The 20283-nt window shown below is 51.9% G+C and overlaps 1 protein-coding gene across 3 annotated transcripts in view; it reads right to left on the bottom strand.

The window, feature by feature from the left end:
- MMP17 (matrix metallopeptidase 17) overlaps window positions 1-20283 on the bottom strand; it is a 51332-nt gene that overhangs the window by 15763 nt on the left and 15286 nt on the right. For all 3 annotated transcript variants that reach the window (XM_066979074.1, XM_066979075.1, XM_066979076.1), the window contains exons 2-3: window positions 3898-4030; window positions 2403-2529 (exon numbers count right to left, since the gene is read on the bottom strand). In XM_066979074.1, the coding sequence (XP_066835175.1) occupies window positions 2403-2529; window positions 3898-4030 (260 nt within the window). The remainder of the gene's footprint in view (window positions 1-2402; window positions 2530-3897; window positions 4031-20283) is intronic.

Here is a 20283-nt window from a genome sequence, read left to right as displayed (position 1 = left end):
CATGACAAGGGGCACATCACAGGTGTCACTGGGGCCCCTCTCCTATACCGCCTGGTCCCCTGCTGCCACGCTCAGTGAACACCTGAGCAGGAATGGAGGTTAAAGCTGGGAGCTCTCCTCTGCCAGAGGCACCTGGTGGCACTAGAGCAGGATTAGCGAAAGGAAAACCAGGCTGAAAACACAAGGGGAAGCTCCTGGGAAGCTGGGGGTGCAGCTCCTGGTGCTGATACTGCAGTAGACGGCTCCCCGCCAAACCCCAAATTTAGCCCACTGCCACCTCAGCCTAGTCACCTGAGTGCCTCGGTGCCTGTGTACCACACAACGAGAAATTCCATGCAAATAAGATGCATATGTCTTGGTATCCTGGAAACTTCCCGTGGAGATGAGGCACAGGAGACAGCGTGTGCCTGGGGCTGTGCTGGGATGCTCGGAGGCTGCACTGCAGGCTGTGCAGGCTGCAGGCTCTCCTGGTTTGCTCCCTGAGCCTTCCAGTCCCACAGGCTGCCTGCGCTGGGAATAAAAAGAAGAAACCTGAGCAACCTGCATGCCTGTAAAATCTTGTTTGTGAGGGAGTGCCTCCTCCACCACTGCACGTGCCCATCCTGAGAGCACCCTTTGGTAGCGCTTTGCTTGCCCCTTTATCCCAGCCTCAGAATTGTTCAAGTTTTCACCTTTAAAATACATGGCATAAGAGAGTTTGGCTTCAATTTTTTCTTTTTTAATCTTCAATCAATATGTAAAAGGTAAGTATGTAAAACTTTATGCCTCTATTGGCAGATTTTCATGGCAGTTTCTAAAAAGCTATTTTAATTTGAAGTGTTGGGTGTAAATACCATGCTGGAGTTTCTGCAATGCTATAGCCTTCTGTTGGCTTATACAGCTCCCAGTCATAAAATACAGCCCTTTCTTGAACAAAAGCCAAGATCTTGGAAAGGATGAAAGGAAAAGAAGAAGAAATGAGTTTGTCAGGAGATGGAATTTTTATATCAGACATATAAAATAGTCTCAGAGCTGAAAGCTTTTCTTTTTATGACAATCTTTGCAGCAGCATCACAGCAGGGCTGGGGTGTATCCTTGGGCTGTAATCACCAGAAAAACCCGACACATTTCCCTTCGGTGCCTTGCTCCAAGCACAACTGCCCGGCCCCATGGTGGGACACAGCTCGGGTTTGTCCCCACCAGGCTCTGCTCAGAGCAGCCACCGGAGTCAGCAAACTGAGCAAATCCCACCGCTGTGCTGCCTTCAGAGGCTTACAGGGCACCAGGGCAGGTTTTTCTAATTCACTCAAAGGGAATTTTTCCCCTCTGAAACACAAAGTTATTCCTCTTACCTGTGAGGACAGGGCTGGTGGACAGACAGAGCGCTTATACCTGCTGGTGGCTGGGGCCATCCCTCAGGCTTCTCCCTGCCTCGGCACCCTTGCCCCAGCCATTACGAGAGGCCCTCCACAAGCCAAAATCATTTCTTTCTGAAGCTAATGGCTGAATTATATTTCTCTTTTCTGAAGACACTGTCTCAGGGGGATGTGCTGGCACGCAGACCAAATCCCTGTTAAGGCCAGGGATTCAACACTTGTCAACAGCGACAGCTGAGCCCCGATTTGTGACTGCAGCGAAGGTGGACTCGCTCTAGGGACTACGTCAGGATCAAAGAGAAGTTTATTAATAATAAGGACATCTATTGATGGGATTTTTTTCACAGGGGTTTTCAGGACAGCCTGAGCATCTCAGAGCACACCAGCAGCTCTTAGCACAATCGCTGCCTTGCATGGCCCTCGAGGGAGGAAACACAAGTCTCAGAGCACAGGTCTCGGTGGGACAGGGATGAGGAGGATGCCCGTTTCCAGACCTCACCTGCAGCGTGGCTGCAGGGTGCTCTGGAAGTCAGACCTAAACCTCTGTGTTTTGCAGGGCCTGAGATCCACATGCATCGCTCACCAGCTTTAGGAGAAAAATATTCTCCCATTGCAAGGTCTAGAAGAAAAGGACCAAATGCCTCCACTAACAGAAAGCGCTCCTGGTCCTCGGTCTCATGTGAGGCGAGATAAAAAGACCCATTTGTGCTGAGCCAAAAATGTGGCAGCTGCTTGAGAGAGCGCAAAGTCCCAATGAACTCCAGAGAAATCATGCTGCAATGCAGCAAAAAGCGCCCAGCCAACCTGCTGGCCAAATCTATTCCTCTGCCGGCCTGCAGCCACGCGGGGCTGGGGTCCTACGGCTGAGGGTAGGAACCCACACTGGGATGGGCAGGAGAAGGCTTTAAACAACGAGTCCTCTGGGTCCCAGGAGCACAGAGGGACACGCTCTAACACACCACCCCGAAACTCTTCGTAAAGCCTTGTTTAGCTGAGTGTGTTTGTCTCTTTGTTGCTGCGCGGAACTCGCGGAGGATGAGCTCCTACCTCCAGGACAAGTTCCTCTTGTTCCACTTGGTCACAGCCTGCGTGTGCCGCCTCCTCCTGGCCACCGGGCCAGCCAGGTCTGGCAGGGAGCAGCGAGGGGTCTTCATCAGCTCCAGCGTGGCCTCGTCTGGTGGCAGAGAAAAGGGAAAAATGGGCACAACAAGGAAGGTGCAGCCCTGGGTTAAGAAATACCACGGCAGCCACATCCACCAGCCACTTCCACTGGCTGTGGCAGGGATTTGGGCTGAAAGCACTCTCTAAACACCCACCAGCTGGGACAAGGGGAGGTGATGCCCAGCTCCAGCACCCAGCCTGCTGCCACCTGGGCTAAGCGTTAGCTGTCCCCTTAGCGTAAAGTATTCTGTCTGTGAATTGGCCATTATTCCCCGGGCAAAGCCAAGAGACGATCGCATGTAGATAAACTATATCCCTGTTAAGCTAGGAGCTCATTTGGAAGCTGTTCACATCACTTATTTATTTTAAAAACTGAATGAAATCTTCAAGTCCCTGTTCTCACCTGTAGAGCAGGTGGTTGTGCGTTCACTGATTTTCATGCTGGTTTCACCTCTTTACCTTAAATCAGGGGCAAACCCACATCGTGTTTGCAACCCCCCTTGCCAAGCAGCAAACTCAGAGGCAATAAAAAGTATGGCCTTGCTCCTAGGGCTCCTGCAGCTTGTGATAAGGTGGAGGAGAAATGATTGCACACGTTTAATTAAGAGTGGAGGGGAAAGTCTCAGCGTCAGTATGTTGGGGACACAGGCAGCGGCTGCTCAAGTGGCACTGGCTGCTCCAAGGGGCTGGCGAGGGCTGCGCAGAGATGAGCCTGCTAATTAGCATCTTCTCTCTAATTGTCTCCTTGAACAGAGGCAGGGACAGCTCTACGCAAGCACCATGGCAGCCCAGGGATCAGCTAGGGGTACAGTGGGGCGGAGAGGAGATAAACTGCCCAGGTTAAAACTTACTTTCTCCTGTCCTTAGCGAGGATGGGGACAGGATGGTCCCAGCCATACCGGGCTGTGAACCTGCCCCGTCCCAGACGGTCATGGTCACCGCCACCAGCAGCAGGACTTCTCCTCCTCCTCCCCTGCCCTGTGCCCCACTGGCCAAGAAACCAGATTACTCCCTGTACAAACTGGGAGGTTTAATCAAGATTTTTGTTCAATGCAATTTGAGGCTGCAATTAAGGCTTTGAACAGAACAACCTATCAGCTTTAGTTTCTCTGTCTTTTTTCTTTTTGAACACATCAAGAGCTATTTTAAGCACGACAGGAACCCCAAGGGTGTGTGGGTCTGGTGAAATAATTGCTTGCCTCAGGTTGTTAAAAGCACAAGGCAACAAAGCACCTGAGCCATGTAATTACTCTTCCAGCTGCAAACCCGGCCGTCTGTCAGACATGGGCTGCTTTTCCCGGGGATGCAACCCAGCTGCACAGCAGCGCCAAACCCCCCTCCTCTGCCACAGCAGGGACAGAAGGGCCCAGCACCCACTGACCTAGCACCCCCGTGGCTTCCAGTCCCCCGAACCGCTGCATGGCCGTGATGGCTTTTGTCAGCTCCTCCTGTGTCTGCAGCTGTCCTGTGACGGGGTCCGATGGAGGCAGATAGCCAAATTTCATCAGCCAGTCCTGCGACACAGGTAAAGGGGGGTGAGAAAAGGAAAGGAGAGAAGCAGATGCATAAAAAGGGGAGTGCTGAAGGTCCTGCCCGTTCTGCTTGGAAATACCATCCCCATTTACACATTTACACACGGCTTCCCTATTGAACAGCATGGGCCCTGCTAACAAATGAAGGTGTCACAACAGATCTGTATACATTGCTTAAGTAGCAGGACCTGGTGACCTTCATGCATTCCAGTGCTGACATCTAATTTTCTCATCCATCTGCAAACCATCCCCGATAGTGGCAGCAGCGGGGCCCTGCCCGTGAGGGTCACAACATTGCCTTGCAGTGCTCAGGGGGAACCTGCTGCAGGGATGAGCACAGAGAGGGGAACGAGAGCATCCCTGTGGGGTGGGGACAGGGCTGCCACCCACTAGTGAACAGGCACTGGGCTCTGAAGTTCCCTCAGTGCAGCCCGGTGGCTGAGGATGCAGAGCTTTGCCTTGAACTTCAGCAGAGTTTTGACTGGAAACAAACTCAACCATGAAGCCCCTAAAACTGGGGACAGCAAACTGGGTGGTGAGATTCACAAGACCCAAGCTCATGGGAGGAAATGAACACCTGCCCTAACCCAGGGCTCCAGACAGATTCATGCTGAAACCCTGTGGAGAACATCCCCATATCCTGGTGGCCGATGGCACCCCCAGATTAACTCCGAGCAACGCGGTGACTGGGAAGCTGCCACCAAACCGAGCCCACCAGAGCAAACACCATGGAGGTGTAGAAGCCACTTTTAGCAACTGAGGGCTCTTCCCGCGGGGAGGCCTAACACCCAGCCTAGCTCCACTCTGCCAGGTGCCTTAAGGCATTTAGGGCCAGGTGTGGGTGAAGCAAGGGGGGGCTGCGAAGCACCCACGCACCCCTCTTTGCCAAAGGGATGCCTGCGTGGTGAGCCGGCATGGCTGCGTGCCCACAGTCACGCTGACACGAGCGCCTCATTAAAACCAACACCGCTGTTCGATAGGAATTTGTCTGCCACGGCACCACGTGCTTTTACAAGGATCTCTCTCTTCCTCTTTTCAGCCTAAAACTGATGAAAATAACACCGTAAATCTCCTTCTTACAACTGCTTTTTAACTGTCTGGTGAATTATCTTCCTAAATCCTTCCTTGCCTTCTTGCTCGCTGATATCTCCTACCTCAGCAGAGGGATCAGCAGAGAATAATACCGCATGCAGACCACCGCGAACACCTACCCTCTATTTGCTTTATCTGTATCAAAGAAGCATCGATCCATTGAGCCTCTCGAAGACTGTTATTGATCCCGACTTTCACCGCGGTCAATACGCCACAAATTTACGGTAGTCAGATCAGTGTCAAGAGGCTGTATCTGCTTACCACTAAAATTCAAAAGACTCAGCGCTTGCAAGAGCCATCCCGAATGCCACAGCATCCCCAGATGTCCCCGGCACACCCCACTGAACCGTTCACACAAAGCTTTATGACAGATCTCCCCACACTTGCTGTGGCCGCAGCACCAGCCGTCGCCATCGGGAAGCATGGCTCCTGTGCTGAATTTCTCCCCGGCAGTTCTCCTCCTTCCCCACCCTCTTTCATGGCTGCCTTATTTCAGCAGGTTGTGTATTACTGAAGGCAGCCTATCCTGCCTTTCCTTGCTGATTCATGGCACAACCGTGTTAATGAGTGCCTGGTAGAAGCGCGTTTGCAGCATCTCGGCCTCCTGTCGCCCTCAGGCTGAGGGCCGGGCCTGGCGCTCGCTTCCCTTCTCATTGCTCTTATGTGCCCTGTTGCATCGCAAAAATGTTTGTGACAGAAATTAGAGACACAATTCGCTCCTGATTGCTCCTGAGGAATCGGCTGTGACACGGAGCTCAGCAGTCGGCCCACCAGTTGATGAGGATGGTGTGGTTTAATTTGGTTTCTCCCCCAGCCGTGGAGCCGGTGTCGTTTCTCCCCTAAGGACAGCAGAGCCCTGGGTACATGAGACCTGCAGAGCTCAGCTGTGTCCCTGCCTCCTGGAGAAGGAGGTGGCAGCAGGAGGCCGAGCTGGGAGCAAGGCAATGGCAGGGCCTGGCCGAGGGCCTGCTCTGACCGAGGGCAAGGTTTTGTCTCTTTCTTCATCCAAAGGACCAGAAGGAGCACCAACGCCACTGGCTGCTTCAGAGCAAAAGGAGGGCTCTCAAGAAAAGACACGAGGAACAGGAAAGTAGCATGTGCTTTTCACCTGATTTTCCTGCGCGTGCCTTTTCGTCTAGACCATGATTATCATGCCTCAGGTTTCCCCACAGTTTTACAGACCTCTGCTATACCACTCTCCTTCATCTCCTTACCAGCGTAAGGATCTGGCCAGCTCGCTCTCTCCCAATAAACTAATTCATAACACTGAACTTTCACATCCTACCTTTGCTGGGGCAGACAATTTCATTAGGGAAAAAAGCAGCTGGACTCGGAGATGACAAATGCCAGAAGGAATTGTCTGCCTAATTAGGTGTGCCCTGTGAAAGCTTCTCAGATATTTTCTTGTCCTTAATTAGGACAAAAGTTAAACCGATGAACTTTCATAAGTGGAAAGTATGAGAACATCCTCCGCTGAGATAACTTCAATACATTCACTACTTATTTCAACCTTTTTTAAATTAAAAAAGAAAAAACTTTTTTTCCAACTCTCATTAAAATGTTTAAATGAAGCCGTGATTTCAGCTGAATGCTAAAATTCTTTAAATATATTTCTTGCCTGAGTTGACACGATAAAAACTTCTCCTTAAAAATGTGCTGAGTTAAACAAATTGACCTAATCCCATGAGGAGAGGCAGCTTCAGCAACTCTCCGTTTTCAAAAGGGGAAAAAATTGCTTCCCCAGAACGTTCAGATGGAGCCGATAACTGATGCTGCTCCCAGCTCTGAGACGAGATGGGAAGAAAAAAACGGAAAGCGCTGCCTCAGTGGCATGTGGGGCAGGGAAATGCCCCCTTGGCCCTCAAACAGCCTGCTCTTACCTCTCCCCTCCCGCTGCAGGTGGTGCCCCGCAAAATATGTCCTACCTGCTGCAAAGTGACCTTCTTCCTTCGCAAAGCGGCCGCCGTGATGACGACACAACAGCGGCATCCTCCGCGGAGCTGCTCCGCGTGCATGTTTGCAGGCAGCTTGCTCGTGTCGTTGGCTAAAAATAAGCTGCATCCGTTTTTCTCGTCTGAGTTCCCCATACTGCTGAGCATAGCCTAATGGGGAAAAGTCTGCTTCATGCCTTAAAATTGGTAACAGAAGCCAAAACTGTAGTGTTGTTTTTTTTAAGACACAAAGTTAGGGAAAATGTTCATGAAGTTGTCCTCTGCCCTGCAAACAAGCCCAGTTTCAGCTTCGGACTTTTTTGCTCCTTAGGCAATTTGAACTGAAGGCCGGGGAGAGATGCTGCTGTGGAGACATCTGGGACTGGGGCTCTCCAGGGCCGGAGCAAAAGGCTGGCTCCAGCAGCAGCAGCAGCAAAGCCTTGGTATCACTTAGAGCCAATTTTCAGATTAAAATGGCAATTTCATTTCTTTCATAACTCCACTTCCTTTGTATCAATACCCTTTTGTCCTAGAACCTACTTACCTGCTTCATTTTGAAATAGATGTAGATATTGTCCCTCTTTTATGGAAGATTTATGAACTCTGTAAGTTTGCTTTTACAAATATTAATATTATATAAGCTGATGGGCTCGTTCAACTGCCACAGGCAAAAAGAAGTCTCAGTCAGCAAATTTTTCTTCTTGAAGGTTTCTTCTTAAGGGTCATAGGTTGGTGCTTACAAGAAGACAGCATAGTTCAGGATAATGAGGAGAGCATAAACAGGATAAACAGCAAAATCAGGACAAACAGAAAAACTCTGCTAGTTCCATTGTATTATTAAAATAGCCACGTTGCTGAAGCTTAGCCAAAAACATCAGGGTCTTGGTATTGCATAAACATCCAGGAAAAAAACAGCCTTAATCCCGCAGAGTTGATAGGACTCCCTTTGCTCAGAGATGCAGATCTTTATTCCCACTTCACCCGTCGCATCCCCCAAAGCACAGCAGAGCTCGTCCCCAGCCCCTCTGCAGACACCACTGCGCACCCTGAGCTTCGCACCAGCCTCTGCCACCGCGGGACCAGCTCCTTCGTGCATCAGCTCCCACGCTGACGCGTTAACCTGAGCCAGAGGTGCCGCCAGCAGGACACCCCCAGCACGACAACACCAGCCCTGCCTCAGCGACAGCCACCACACAACACAGCAAGCTTCAGCAAAGTGGAAAAATATATATGCATTTCTCATTTTTATGCCTTCCGTATACTTAGGGAGAGGGGGACACAGCAGCCCCCTTCACCCTGCTCAGCCTCTGCCAGGATGAGGGGCATGGGCACCACCAAATGCAAGGCAAGGGATGCTGCCAGCTTCATGCTGGGCAAGGAAGAAAAGGCAAACACACTGCTCACCAATGTTAATGGCCCAGATCACTAAAATAAAGCTACAGCTCAAACATCCGGAACTAATTTCCAAATTACAGTTCACTTTATCTCTGTTGCTACCATTAAACAGGGTGGAAGCTTTTTTTTTCTTTTTTCTTTTTTTTTTTTTAAATTAAAATCATAATAAAAAAACCATCACCACCACTGAAGGCTAGATTAAAGGCAAATTGCTTTTGGCTGTTTGAGTTTTCCTTCCAAGTTTTCACTGGTTTACAGCATTCAAATTTTACAGTAATTTTCATGGGATCAAACAACCTGAGGAACAACGCCCATTAATTAGAGCGACGCATACGGTGCTGCGATACTCCACGGAGCGCGCTCCTGTGATGTAACAGCCTCTGGGCCGTGCAAAGCCAGTAACTTTCTTCCAAAGGTTGACACACACCTCTCTAATGAGCTATCGCATGCACATAATCAGCTGATTAATTCATTAGGAGAAAAAGTGCCGTTTGGGTTAGAAGCAGGACGCCTGTTGCTGCCACTGCTGAACTGCGGGAAGGGTTTCATTAGCTCTTGCTGGAGGAGCCGGTTGAATCCAAACAGCTTTTTAATTCGCTGTGTGCAGAGTCCAGGGTAGAAGTTAATGCAGCTGCTAACGATGCCCTCTCCCTCCCCTTGCTTTAAATGCTCCCTCAGGTTAACAACAGAGGTGTTGCAAACGGCCACGACCTACAGCTCTCGCAGACAGCAGGTCCCTCAGCAAGGTCTGCGGCAGACAAATCGCATCGCTTGGTGACATCAGACGCGGGACATCTGGGTCGTCGGGGAACCTGCAGGAGAGCATCTCCGCTCCAGCATGGCTCGCCGTCAGCCAGCACCCAGCTGCCAGCTTGGCTGCCTGCAGGTCTTGTGGGACGTGCCCCAGTCTCCCCTGTATTCTCAAACGCTTGCTTGCAGGGTTGTGCATGTGCTGCTGCTCTCCTGGGCTTTGAGGAATGACACATCCTGCTGTGCAACACGTGCATGAAATCAGATTATTGGGATTTGGAAGGCAATGTCCCCCAGGCCCTCGCGGGTGCTACACAAGGTATCGGCATCTCTTTGGTTGGACGGATCCTGAGCACCTTCCCAGAAACACCGAGGTAATCAAGGGATGCTGCAGATGCAGGAAGAAATTCTCTGCGGACCAAAGAAACGGTGTTTTCAACCTCTTTGTACTGCAGATCAAAGAATCAATTCCCATACATACAAGACAGGCAGAATAGCATAGCACAGAGCAATGTTTACTACAGCTGGTTTATGTTTCTTTCCAGAGCAAGAAAAACTGACAAAACATAAAACAAGATACAGCTTCTCCTGTATTTTCAATATAAAAGTGTATTTTTCTTTGTGGAGATTTAATATGCCAGGGTTTTTGGAGGGGTTTCAGTCACTGGAGGTTTTTTCATCGTGTTCCAAAAACTTCCATGCAAAGGCAATGAACGATGCAAAAAATTTTGTGTAAGTGAAACTCCAGACAACCACCAAAAAAGGTTTCAGGGAATAGTTTGTGTATATATAACATATTTTATTTTTTCATCAAATAGTTTTGCATAATGCTGCCTGTCGTGGTGAAACATCCTTGTCACTAATTAGTTGTTTGAAAAGAAAAAAGTCCTGGCATGTAATAGTCAATCGAGCTGCAATGGGATGCTAGGTAAGTGACTGAATTAGCATTCTTCTACCTTGGTAAAGCAATAGCTTGGAACCACGTAAGCTGTCACTGAATGCGACCCGTGAGAAGAGCCCTGCCCCTTCCGTGCGCCCGGGCATCCCCTTCAGCACTGCTCAGCACCTGGAGGGCTGCTCTGAGCTCCCCCCTATGGCCGGATCACTCCGAGCCTCAGACGTGGTGCTAAGGAGTTAAATGAAACGTCACCAGACGCAGCTCTTCCAGCAGTTGTGAAGCCAGGAGAAAAGTCTTCTCCCCACATGCCCTGCCGATGTCCACACGTAACCAAGGGAGAGCTCTCCCTGCTCAACACGGGGAAATAAATCCAGGCAGGAGGCCGTGTCCCTGAAATCACATCATCTCTGTATGAAGAAAAACCAAAGCCAGGACTTTGCAAAGCCAGGGTTTTCTGGGCACAGGACACAGGAACATCCGTGGTTTCCTGGACGATTTTGCACAAGACTCAGCAGAGTCTGGAGCAGCCAGGGGCTGCTGCAAGCAGGGCCAGCTGGAAAATGCTCCCGAGGAAACATCTGCTGGACAGGCACTGAGAGAGCAGGGAGGACTGAAGCCCTTCACCTCGTCTCCTCCCCAGACAGGAGGCTGGCAGGGAGGGCAGCTGCTGTCCCCCCCTTGGAAGCCCTCACAAGCCCTCTCCACCACGCCAGCCAGGACTGTGACCCTGCAAGGGCAGCTCTTCTTGGTTCGTCTCTGCACACAGATGTTCGGACGTTAATTAAAATCTCCAGGCCTCCCGAGTATTTGATGGTGGGCCGTTGACATCACCGTGGCAGACTGCACAGCGAACTCCCAAACACTTCCCATCCTCCAGCTGGATTGGGACCAAGACGAGCGAGGGGATGATGAATTCTTTGAAAAGAAGAACAAATTGCTCTTCAGCAAAGCGAGAACACGCAGCGAGGCTCTCCTACGGGGTGACCTTAGAGGTCCCGGTTTTGCTTAGCGAGCCTGCCCGTCTCATTGGACCCGAAGAGCACGTCTGCTCGCAGGACGTAGGGAAAGTCAATGGCGCATCGAGAACACAGCGGCGCTCATCTATATTCCCTCCCGGCCTCACCGAGATGAGCTCCTACTCTTTCGGTTTCAGTCATTAAACAAACCACGTCTGGTAACTAACTGAGCAGTCTGTTATACAGCAAAACAAATCTCTCACTAACTCCATTTGTTGGCTCTTTTATTAGGGCAGGGTACCCTCCAGGACGGGCTCCGGACCAGCACAACCACCAACACCAGCGTTTGCCTCGGCCATCCACGGCCTCCCGCTCAGCCTCCACCCCAGGTTTTAGAGTGGCACCTCCAGCATGGCTTTACTATCCTGTCCCCCTCTTCCAGGAGCCAACATTTTCCCTTGATAAATCCTCCCAGCTGCACGTCCCTGCTCCACGCACTAGTTGCAAGATCAGCGGCTTCCTTCCTGCCCCTTGTAGCATCGCGCTTCCCTCCAGCTCGGTACGCTTGGTTTTCGAGACAACCTCAGGACACAGACTGCCTGTTCAAATATGCTCACAGCACGGCTTGCTTTTCCTTTTGAGACGCCGCAGAAATTCCGTCACCCCCCGCAAACTGGGAATTCAAAGTCTGTGATCGCTGCGTGCTAGGGCTGGCGCCGGGGCTGCCGACGGCAGACGCTGCGCTCGCTTCAGCAGCCCTCGGGCTGGGTCTTCAGTGCTCCTTCCCATTTAGTTTCTAGCAATGAAAATATTGTGACATTAAGAAATCAATACATCTGAAGCTTTGCTGGAGTGTGAAATAGAGCATCCATCTGGGAGAGAATTTAGCCTGCTTACGTCCCTGGGTCTGTGTGACTGCAGGAAAAGCACCTTTGCTACCTGGCTGGCTCTGTGGCTTCCCACAAGCTCTTTAAAACAGAAGTATTACAATGAGCTTTTCTTGTTGACAGGCTCTTTCTATTAGCCGTACGAGTGTCTTCAACAATTATTGATGCTGTGGGCAACTGCTGAACAGAAAGAAAAAGGAAAAGAAAGAGCCTTCTGTTCAGGAGCGAGGCTATTAAATCAAAAGGAAGCAATAATAGCGCAGTCCTCGGGTGACCAGCCCTAAGGTGAAAACAGCAGGCAGGAGGAACTCTTCAGAAGTACTTCAGGAACAACCACAGGCTGTGGGAGCCAGGAGAAATTGCCCACTGAACAGAGGGAGATAAAAAAGACCCCCAAAACATGACAAAATGTTGGACAGTTTGCAAAACACGACAAAATTCTTTAGTGATTTAAACAACCACACTGAAATGAATAATTTAACTTGCTCTCACTAGTCCAGGGCATTTTCTCGTGGCTACCAGGAAGACTCTGGTTTCGGTGAGAACTTGTGTTAATCATGGCCTGGGACCAAAGCAGTTTTGCAGAAAACAACCAGAACAAAGCAGAAACAGAACGAAACCACAGCTCACACACCTCCCTAGAGCGATTACAATTATACAGAACCTGGCTTTGCCAAAGAGCCGAACCCTGCAACCCGGAGCTTGCTCTTACCAGCACTTCCACAAAACACCAATCCAAAACCATGCATAAAAATAAATACAGAGGTACACACACTGTTATCTCTCAGGCGCTGCGAGCTGCACCAAATTACGCGGCACCGCTTGCGTGCGGACGGGACCCCTGCAGCTGCTGATGGCCAGAGAAGTGGGTATGAGCTGCGGTTTGTGCACTCCTACCACGTCTGTTTGCCTCTCCTGCCCCCACCAGGGCTGCAGCTCCCCGGGGGACCCTCGGTGCTCCCCTGTGCTGCCAGGGCCACGTGGGATGCTGGTGTCAGCACACAGCCGTCCAGCTTTCCGAACCCTGCCTGTCCTCGGGGAAGCTCGGGGCTGCATTTATCGGAGGGAGATGGAAGTGCGCATGCTGGTGGTGCGCTGCAGAAACAGGTCAGGGCACAGAAGGGCGTTTAATTAAGCAGAGGTGTTTTGGGGCACTCGTCTCCATGCTCCTGTGTGCCACGCGCAGGGCTGAAGCCAGCACCTTATGTTAATTGCCTGGTGCAAAGCAGGGGTCCTCATGCTCCCCAAAATCAAAGAGGACAGCCTGAGTCTGGGCTCAACCGAGCATCACGCATGAACAACAACGAGCATCATGCGTGAACAACGATGTCCCTCATGAGACATCCCTGTTCCCGGCTCCAAAGAGGAGCAGCAAGCAGCCTGCGAGGTGTCGCAGTGAGCAGTGGCATCGGCAAGGCAGCGCATCAGTCATCCCGCAAGAGGCGATGCTTTATGCACGGCCTGACTCCGGCTGCGGACAATAAATAATATTTCAGTGGCTTTTAATGTTCCCTTGAAGAACACGGGTACAAAATATTGTTGTTGTGACTCATGTCTGTTTGAACGGGCAGGGAACTCGGTAGCCGTGAGCTGAAGGACTAAGCGTCCCGCCGTGCCCACGTGCAGTTTGGGGTGCTGCTCCCCAGGGATCCCTGAGCTCCTCCCTTCAAAGTCTGCGGGATTTTTCACATCAGCTTTGCAGGGTGAGGGGTGGGGGTGATCTGAAGCCCTGACATGCGGATGATCCCTCTCCTGCCATGACTGCACTCTGTGCCATCCCAGCCCCGCGGGACGTCTTGGATCCACAGCTGATCTTAATTACAGCAGTGTCTCCACTCGCTGCCATCCTGCTCGCACCAACATGCAAATTAAAGCCTTGCCTGCGATTTTACACTCCAGGCTTGTGACAAATGAGCCTTCTTCCCCCCACCCTCCAGCCTGTGTGCGTGCACATCCCCTTCCCAGCACGGCTGGAAACAGGCACATTTACGCACAGAGATCATCTCTCCCCCGCCGCGCGGCAAATGATGAAATGAAAAGATTATAAAACTTATATATTTGAAAGGGCTGTAATGGGAAAATATCCCCAATCTTCTGTGGCCTCTCCGCGATGTTGATACAGCCTGACACAGCTGGAGGCATCCTTCACCTTCCTAGGTGTAAGCAGCCAGACTTCACATACCCATTAGGTCTGTTTGCAGACAGATGTCGAGGTTGAAGGGCTTTTTAAGGGGTTTGGGCTTCCCAGTCAAGTACCCCGCACTGGGACGGAGCTAAGAAGACCCCATCTAATCGCTCCATCTATGGCTGCTCTCCTTAGCCCCCAGCCACACCTCTGGCACACCAGGCTTGGGTTTTATTGCACGAGCACTGCAGGGAGGTGGGCATTTGTCTCTTGTCAGATCACTGCTACAAGCAGGCTTCCGCTTGGTGATGGCAGGACAGAGGGACAGCCCCGAGCAGCTGACGCACTACCCAAGATTTATGGGGAAATTTACCCCCCAGCCCCATTCTGGCAGGAACCACAGGGGTAATGCCTGACGCCAACCAAACTCATTACACAGAGAGGCCTTCTGCAGTCCTGCGTGGATGTGAAACACCGAGAAACTCCTGGAACAGCCATCCTGCACGGCAGAGGAGAAAACCCATCTGCTAAATTGGATCCATTTAATCATACCAGCTTTGTTTTCTTCCCTTTCTTTTTTTTTTTTTCTTCTTTAAGGCCCATATATTTTAACTGCCTCAGCCTCATGACACAAGCTCTGTCAACACGTTTGATTGAAAATGTCAGAGTGACCATCTGCAGCCCGCCAGCCACAGCCTTCCTCCAGCAGGAGCAGGAACGTGCCCCGCCACGCACTTCAGCCCTACGGATAGCATGCCATTTGTTAGCTACGTGGAAGCCAACTGGCCGGGCCTGCTGTCTCCTGCCCCACATACCACAAGGACGATGTCCTCTCTTGCTGAAGCATGAGTGAGGAGGTGACCAGCATCGTCCTGCGGCCGCAGAGCGAGTCCGTAGGTCCCGCACCCTGCTGCGGCGTGGTGATGGACATTGCTATGGAAAGAGGCCAGCAGAACCCTCTGGAAAGGTTGAAAAAGGTGGAACAGGTACGTCCTCGGAGGGAATAAAGCAAAGCACCAGGTTCTGCTGGGCTCGGGCTCGGGGTTTGCCTTGAACGTGCAACAGACCTGCAGAGCAGGGCGGGCGATGGCTTCATCGTCCTCATTTTAATTCTTCCTGCTTTGCTCAGGAAAAGTACTGCTGTGCTCAAACTGCAGCAAGCACAGTAGAAAACAGCACCAGTAAATCAGCGTTATTTGCTCTTTAACACGGGAAACATGACAACTTGACCTTTCCGAATACCTGCAACCTTCCACAAACCTAAACCTGCCTCTTAGGAGGGGTTCTGGGCTACATCCAGCCTGCAGAAGCAGCATGGAGAGCACTCACACAGCTCTAAGCAGGTCAGCTACTGCGACCTGTCTAGCCACGATAACAAACCAGGTTTGTCTTGCACAGATTTTTCCTGCAAGAAGCCGCAGCCACCAGCGCAGACATTATCCCTTGCTTTCTTCCATAGCAGGCTCAGTGCGAGCAGATCTGCTGCAGCGGTGCAACTAACCCACTTGGGCAGGGCTGTCCCCAGGCAAGCCACAGCAGCAGCAGGACACGGCCCCTTCCTCAAAGGGATGCAGCTTCCCGAGCGCAGGAAGACCAACTTCATCGACTGAGCTATTAATCCCAGTTAATTTTATTGGGCAAAATAACCAAGAAATCAAAATGTAAAACCAGAAGTTAATGCAAGTTTAATCTTTTGCATCGATTGCCCATCACATACTTATTTAATAGCCTAATCTAGAAGCACCCAAATCAACGCTCTTCCAGCAGCTCAGTACAACCACTAACCCTCGGTAAACGGGACAGCACTGCAGCCGTGCTGTCAACCCGTGCACATTTGGGCCGTGATGGTTAACAAACCCACGGCAGCTTTGCTTTGGGAGCTTTGGCTTTTCTGTACTCAAGCCCCTTGGGAAAAGTGGCAGCTTTGCTTGCAGGAGGTCCTGTGGATTTTTGGAAAGAAACCAGGTTTGCGTGGGCAAGCTGAATGGGGACACACACGAGGCTTTTTTTTTTCCCCTCTTTCTTAGTTTCTTCTTCAATTAATACCTTTTGCATTCTCTCCCCTCCCCTTTCTGCCTCACAAGCCAGCCGCTAGCCTGGCTGCGTGACCGTGGGCTGGCAGCGAGCCGCAGAGCTCCCAGCACACCCAGGAACCCCAAAGTAGCTCAGCCAGGCTGCAGGGCAGAGCCCTCACCCCAGGGCTTCCTCGTCCCCATTTTCCACCTGCATACAGAGCATCAAAACCGGGAGGCCTTGTTCCCAGCTCAGTAACCGAAAGGAAGGTACGGAGTCCCCTCCTCACTCGGCTTTGCACAATCTTTCCCCCAGGCTGAGCTTTCCGAGCAATAAAAGATGTCCAAAGTCTGTCTTGTAGACAAGGGAAGAAATCCTGTGGGCAGAACTTGCTGCAAGTTAGGCTGGCATTGTCATGTATATATTCCGTGAATTAATGCCTTTTAGCTAAGCTAGCGAGACTTGAATCTTTTCCAGCCTGTAGGCTCATGGTTTCACTAAGTAGCAGGTATTGACTTTTAAAAAGGCCAAGATAATTTTATGATCATCAGGAATATTTCAAGCCACACAAAGCCAGGTAATGACTGGGGGGAAAATAGAAAGAAATCGAATCAATCCACATATATCAGGCCCTAATTACTGACTGACAACAGCCAGGAAGGATTTTTTCTGTCCTGAGGCAGCATCCCCTACGCTGCTGGATGCACGGCTGGTGAGAGCAGAGTATATTTGCCCTTCACAGGACGGGCACAGGGACGGGGCAGCAAGAGCCGTGCTCCCAGGGGACACGCTGGAGCACTGGGACACCTGGGACCCCTCGCTGTCCCACCTGGCCTGTCCCCAAACACCGAGGGCACTTCCACCACTGCAGAGGTCCGATCCAACCCTGCTCTTCCCGAAATAACCCAACAGCGTCCGCTGCGGTGTGTGCGAAGGAGCCACCAGCAGCGCTTCCCTACCAGATCCCGGTGGGTGCAGCTACAGTGAGGGCAGCTCTCGTGGGACCCTGATGTAGCACGGCCAGCCCCAGGCACGTCAGATAGCGGGGGCGGCTCAGCGCCGGGCAGGATTGCTCATCCAGGCTGCTGCCGGCCGCTAGGACATCGTGTCTCTAACCGCCCACACATCCGATGGACACCGCTCGGGTGGCCGTGTAGATGCAGACAGCCCACGTGCCCGGCTGGAAGGGAGGCTCACAACTAGGCTAAAAGCGAGCAAAACACGGGTACAGTTAGAGAGGAAATGCTGGGATGGCGCATCCCAGTGCTCTCCTGTCCCGTCCACCTACGATGCACTGAGATGTGCTGATCTCAGCACCCTCAGGGCTCTCTGTGAAAGCCAAAAAAAGAAAAAAAAAAAAAAACAAATTTTAAATCCATTCCAATTTGCCACTTTCTAGAATGGTAGATTTGGGATGAAACACAGCAGGGGAAGGACAAGTGAAGCCCCAGCTCCTCCAAAACCAGGGCAAAACCCCACGGCTCAGCAGGGGCTGGGATTTCTGCCCCGCACCAGGAGGTGGAGGAGCCGCAGTCCTGCAGCACCGTGGCCAGACCCAGCCCAAAGCTCAGAGGACGAGCACGGCAGCTAAAGGTGGCTGCTGATGGATGGCTGGAGAGGGAGGAACAGCAGAAAACACATTCGGAGTGCTCCAACAGCATTTAATCCGACTAAAAGCCGCGAGCAGGACAGCAGCAGCGAGCAGATGCTGATGGGAACAGCAGCCCACCAGCTCAGCAGGGCCCATTTTAATGGGCTCTTTGTCCACATCGTGTCCGAGTTCCTACACTTAAGCCCTCGTGCTGCACTACAAGGAGCATTAACGCAGCTCCCCGGCTCTCACAGCGTGAGTGATGGATAGGGCAGCTCCTGCACCCACTCGATGGGGTGGTACAGGGAAAGGCTTCTCCACGGCACCTCCCAAAAAACGGTGTGTAAAAAAGCAGCGGGGGGGGGGCAGGTTATTAAACACACAGAGAGGGGGAGAAGAAAGCACTGCACATCCCGATAGGGAACCTCACAGACTGCTTGGTAAGATGACAAGCATCAGCAGAGAGCAGCAGCAAGAGAGCCCCTGGCGAATACCTGGCTAAATGGGAAACTGCGCTCGACCGTGGCAGCGAGGGCAGCCATCTCAGCACCCTGCTGCCGCCTCCCTTCGCTGCTGGGGGCTCTGCTGGCTCCCCCCATGCGCAGCCCCAGTGAGGAGCCGGTACGGGCAGGATCCGGGCATGTGCCAGCCACCCTGACACCAGGGATGTCCCAGGAAAAGCCCAAACCCCTGCTGCTTGGGCAGAGAAACTGGGGAGGGGGAGAGCAAAAGGCAGCAGAGCCTCCTCCGAGCCACCCCGAGTGCATTTTAACTTTACATAAGGGTGGACTTTACAGCAAGGCTCCTTTTGAAACGAATCTGATAAGGAAAGGTTAAAGAAGCTTAAATTATTCTCTCTGAACTGGGAGGCTCGAGAGATGCCTTTCATGTTGTTAAGGTACTGGAGACGCAGCCTCATGCAGGCTCTGGCTGCTGCAGGGGCTTCAAGGAAAGACAAGAAGTTTGCAGAAGGTGAGATTTCTTTGCACTTTTGAACTTACCACAATGCAGGCTCCAGCTGGGACTAGACACAGAAGTGATGACACCCCCCATAATTTATTTTTTTTCCTCTAAATTAAGGAGCTGGCTGAATATGCCATTATTCAAGCTCTTTTTGCAGCATTTTTGAACAAGCATCTCCAGGATACCTCAGGAAAACTGGGGCAGCATCCTCAGATGTTGTCCTTCCCCTTGCTTGGTCGGAGGGACAGAGCAGGTCCTACACGGCCATCACCTAGGGCTCCCCACCCAAGCAAGGTGCAAGTCCAGCACGATGCCCACAGCCCAGGCAGGGCATGCGCAGGTTGCTTGGCTCCCACCCCACGCCCTTTATGGGCGATATGCCCCATGGTAGCAGGACGCTGCACTGTCCATCAGGACAAAGGCTGCTGCAGGGTGGTGTTTTGGGATGCTCTGGTCCAGCTTTGCTCAGCAGCTACCTCCATCCCCGGCCATCAGCACGCTGCGTGTGTCCCGGGGGGTGGCTGCTCCCGGGGGAGGTGTTCCCGGTGTCACGCACTGCAGTGCTCTGCCTGCTCCCTACACCCTGCCAAGAAGCGGATTAGTTAATAGGCGAGCAGGAAATATTTACTGTTTCCCATAACGGGATGTATAAAACTCCCCCAGCGCCCTCTTCAAAGACTGTGAATGCCTTGAACCAAGAATATGCTAATGAAAGGATATGAAAAAAAAAAAAAACGTTTTAAGACTTTGCCCTTCTGCCTTTCCATACAGCAGCCCACTCTCCAAGCCCAGAAATCAAAGGAAGGTGGGTAGACAGGAGCACTGTCCTCGAGGGACCAGCCACTGCCCTGCTCCGGGCAGCTCTGCAGCATCTCCAGCAAGAGCAGGGGGCGAACCCAGCCTGGGGGCTGGTTACTCAGGCTAACGAGCTGGATGAGAGCTGAAGCAGCTACACGGAGAACACATGGTTATGCATCATTTTAATTACGCCCATAATGGCTTTATCTTTTTGTTACCTTATTTCATTATTGAAAACCTTTCTTTCACACGTACATCCTAACTCTTCAATCCAGCCACCAACAAAACCACCTGTGAATAATTTAACGCACCACGAGGCACCAATTCCTCCAAAAGCAGCAGTCTTGGAGCCCCTCTCGGTGCCTGACACTTTGATGGGGCACCAGGGTACCCAGAAGACAACACCATACATCTCCTCCACGCCACACGTGCTCGTTCAGAAGCCATAACGGAGGAGCTTGTGCAAGAAGAGCATCTCGTGGCGACCATCAATATCCAGGAGAGGTCCCTGGCAGGCACACAAGCAGGAGAGCCTGGCAGCGAGCCTGCAGCACCAGCACAGCCAGGAGGGGAAGCCTTCAGCTGCCCAGTCCCTGCTGCCCTGGAGACCCACAGCACAGCCAGGGCTGGGCAAGGATGTTCCCTTCAGCACCATGACACCAGGGTCAGACAGAGAAGAGCCACCACGGTGTGTCAGCACAGGGGAGGTCTCACACTACTGAGAAGTGCCAGTGCCCCCAGGGAGGTGCAGGCAGAGCCTCACCCCCAGGGGCAAGCAGCTTGTTGTAGCCCACAGCCAGCACCTGCTTAATGAACAGTTTTCTAACAAGCTTTGC

This window comes from Anser cygnoides, chromosome 17 (assembly GCF_040182565.1).
Source record: "Anser cygnoides isolate HZ-2024a breed goose chromosome 17, Taihu_goose_T2T_genome, whole genome shotgun sequence".
In the NCBI taxonomy this organism is placed as follows: domain Eukaryota; kingdom Metazoa; phylum Chordata; class Aves; order Anseriformes; family Anatidae; genus Anser; species Anser cygnoides.
This window is presented reverse-complemented; position numbering and strand designations above follow the sequence as displayed.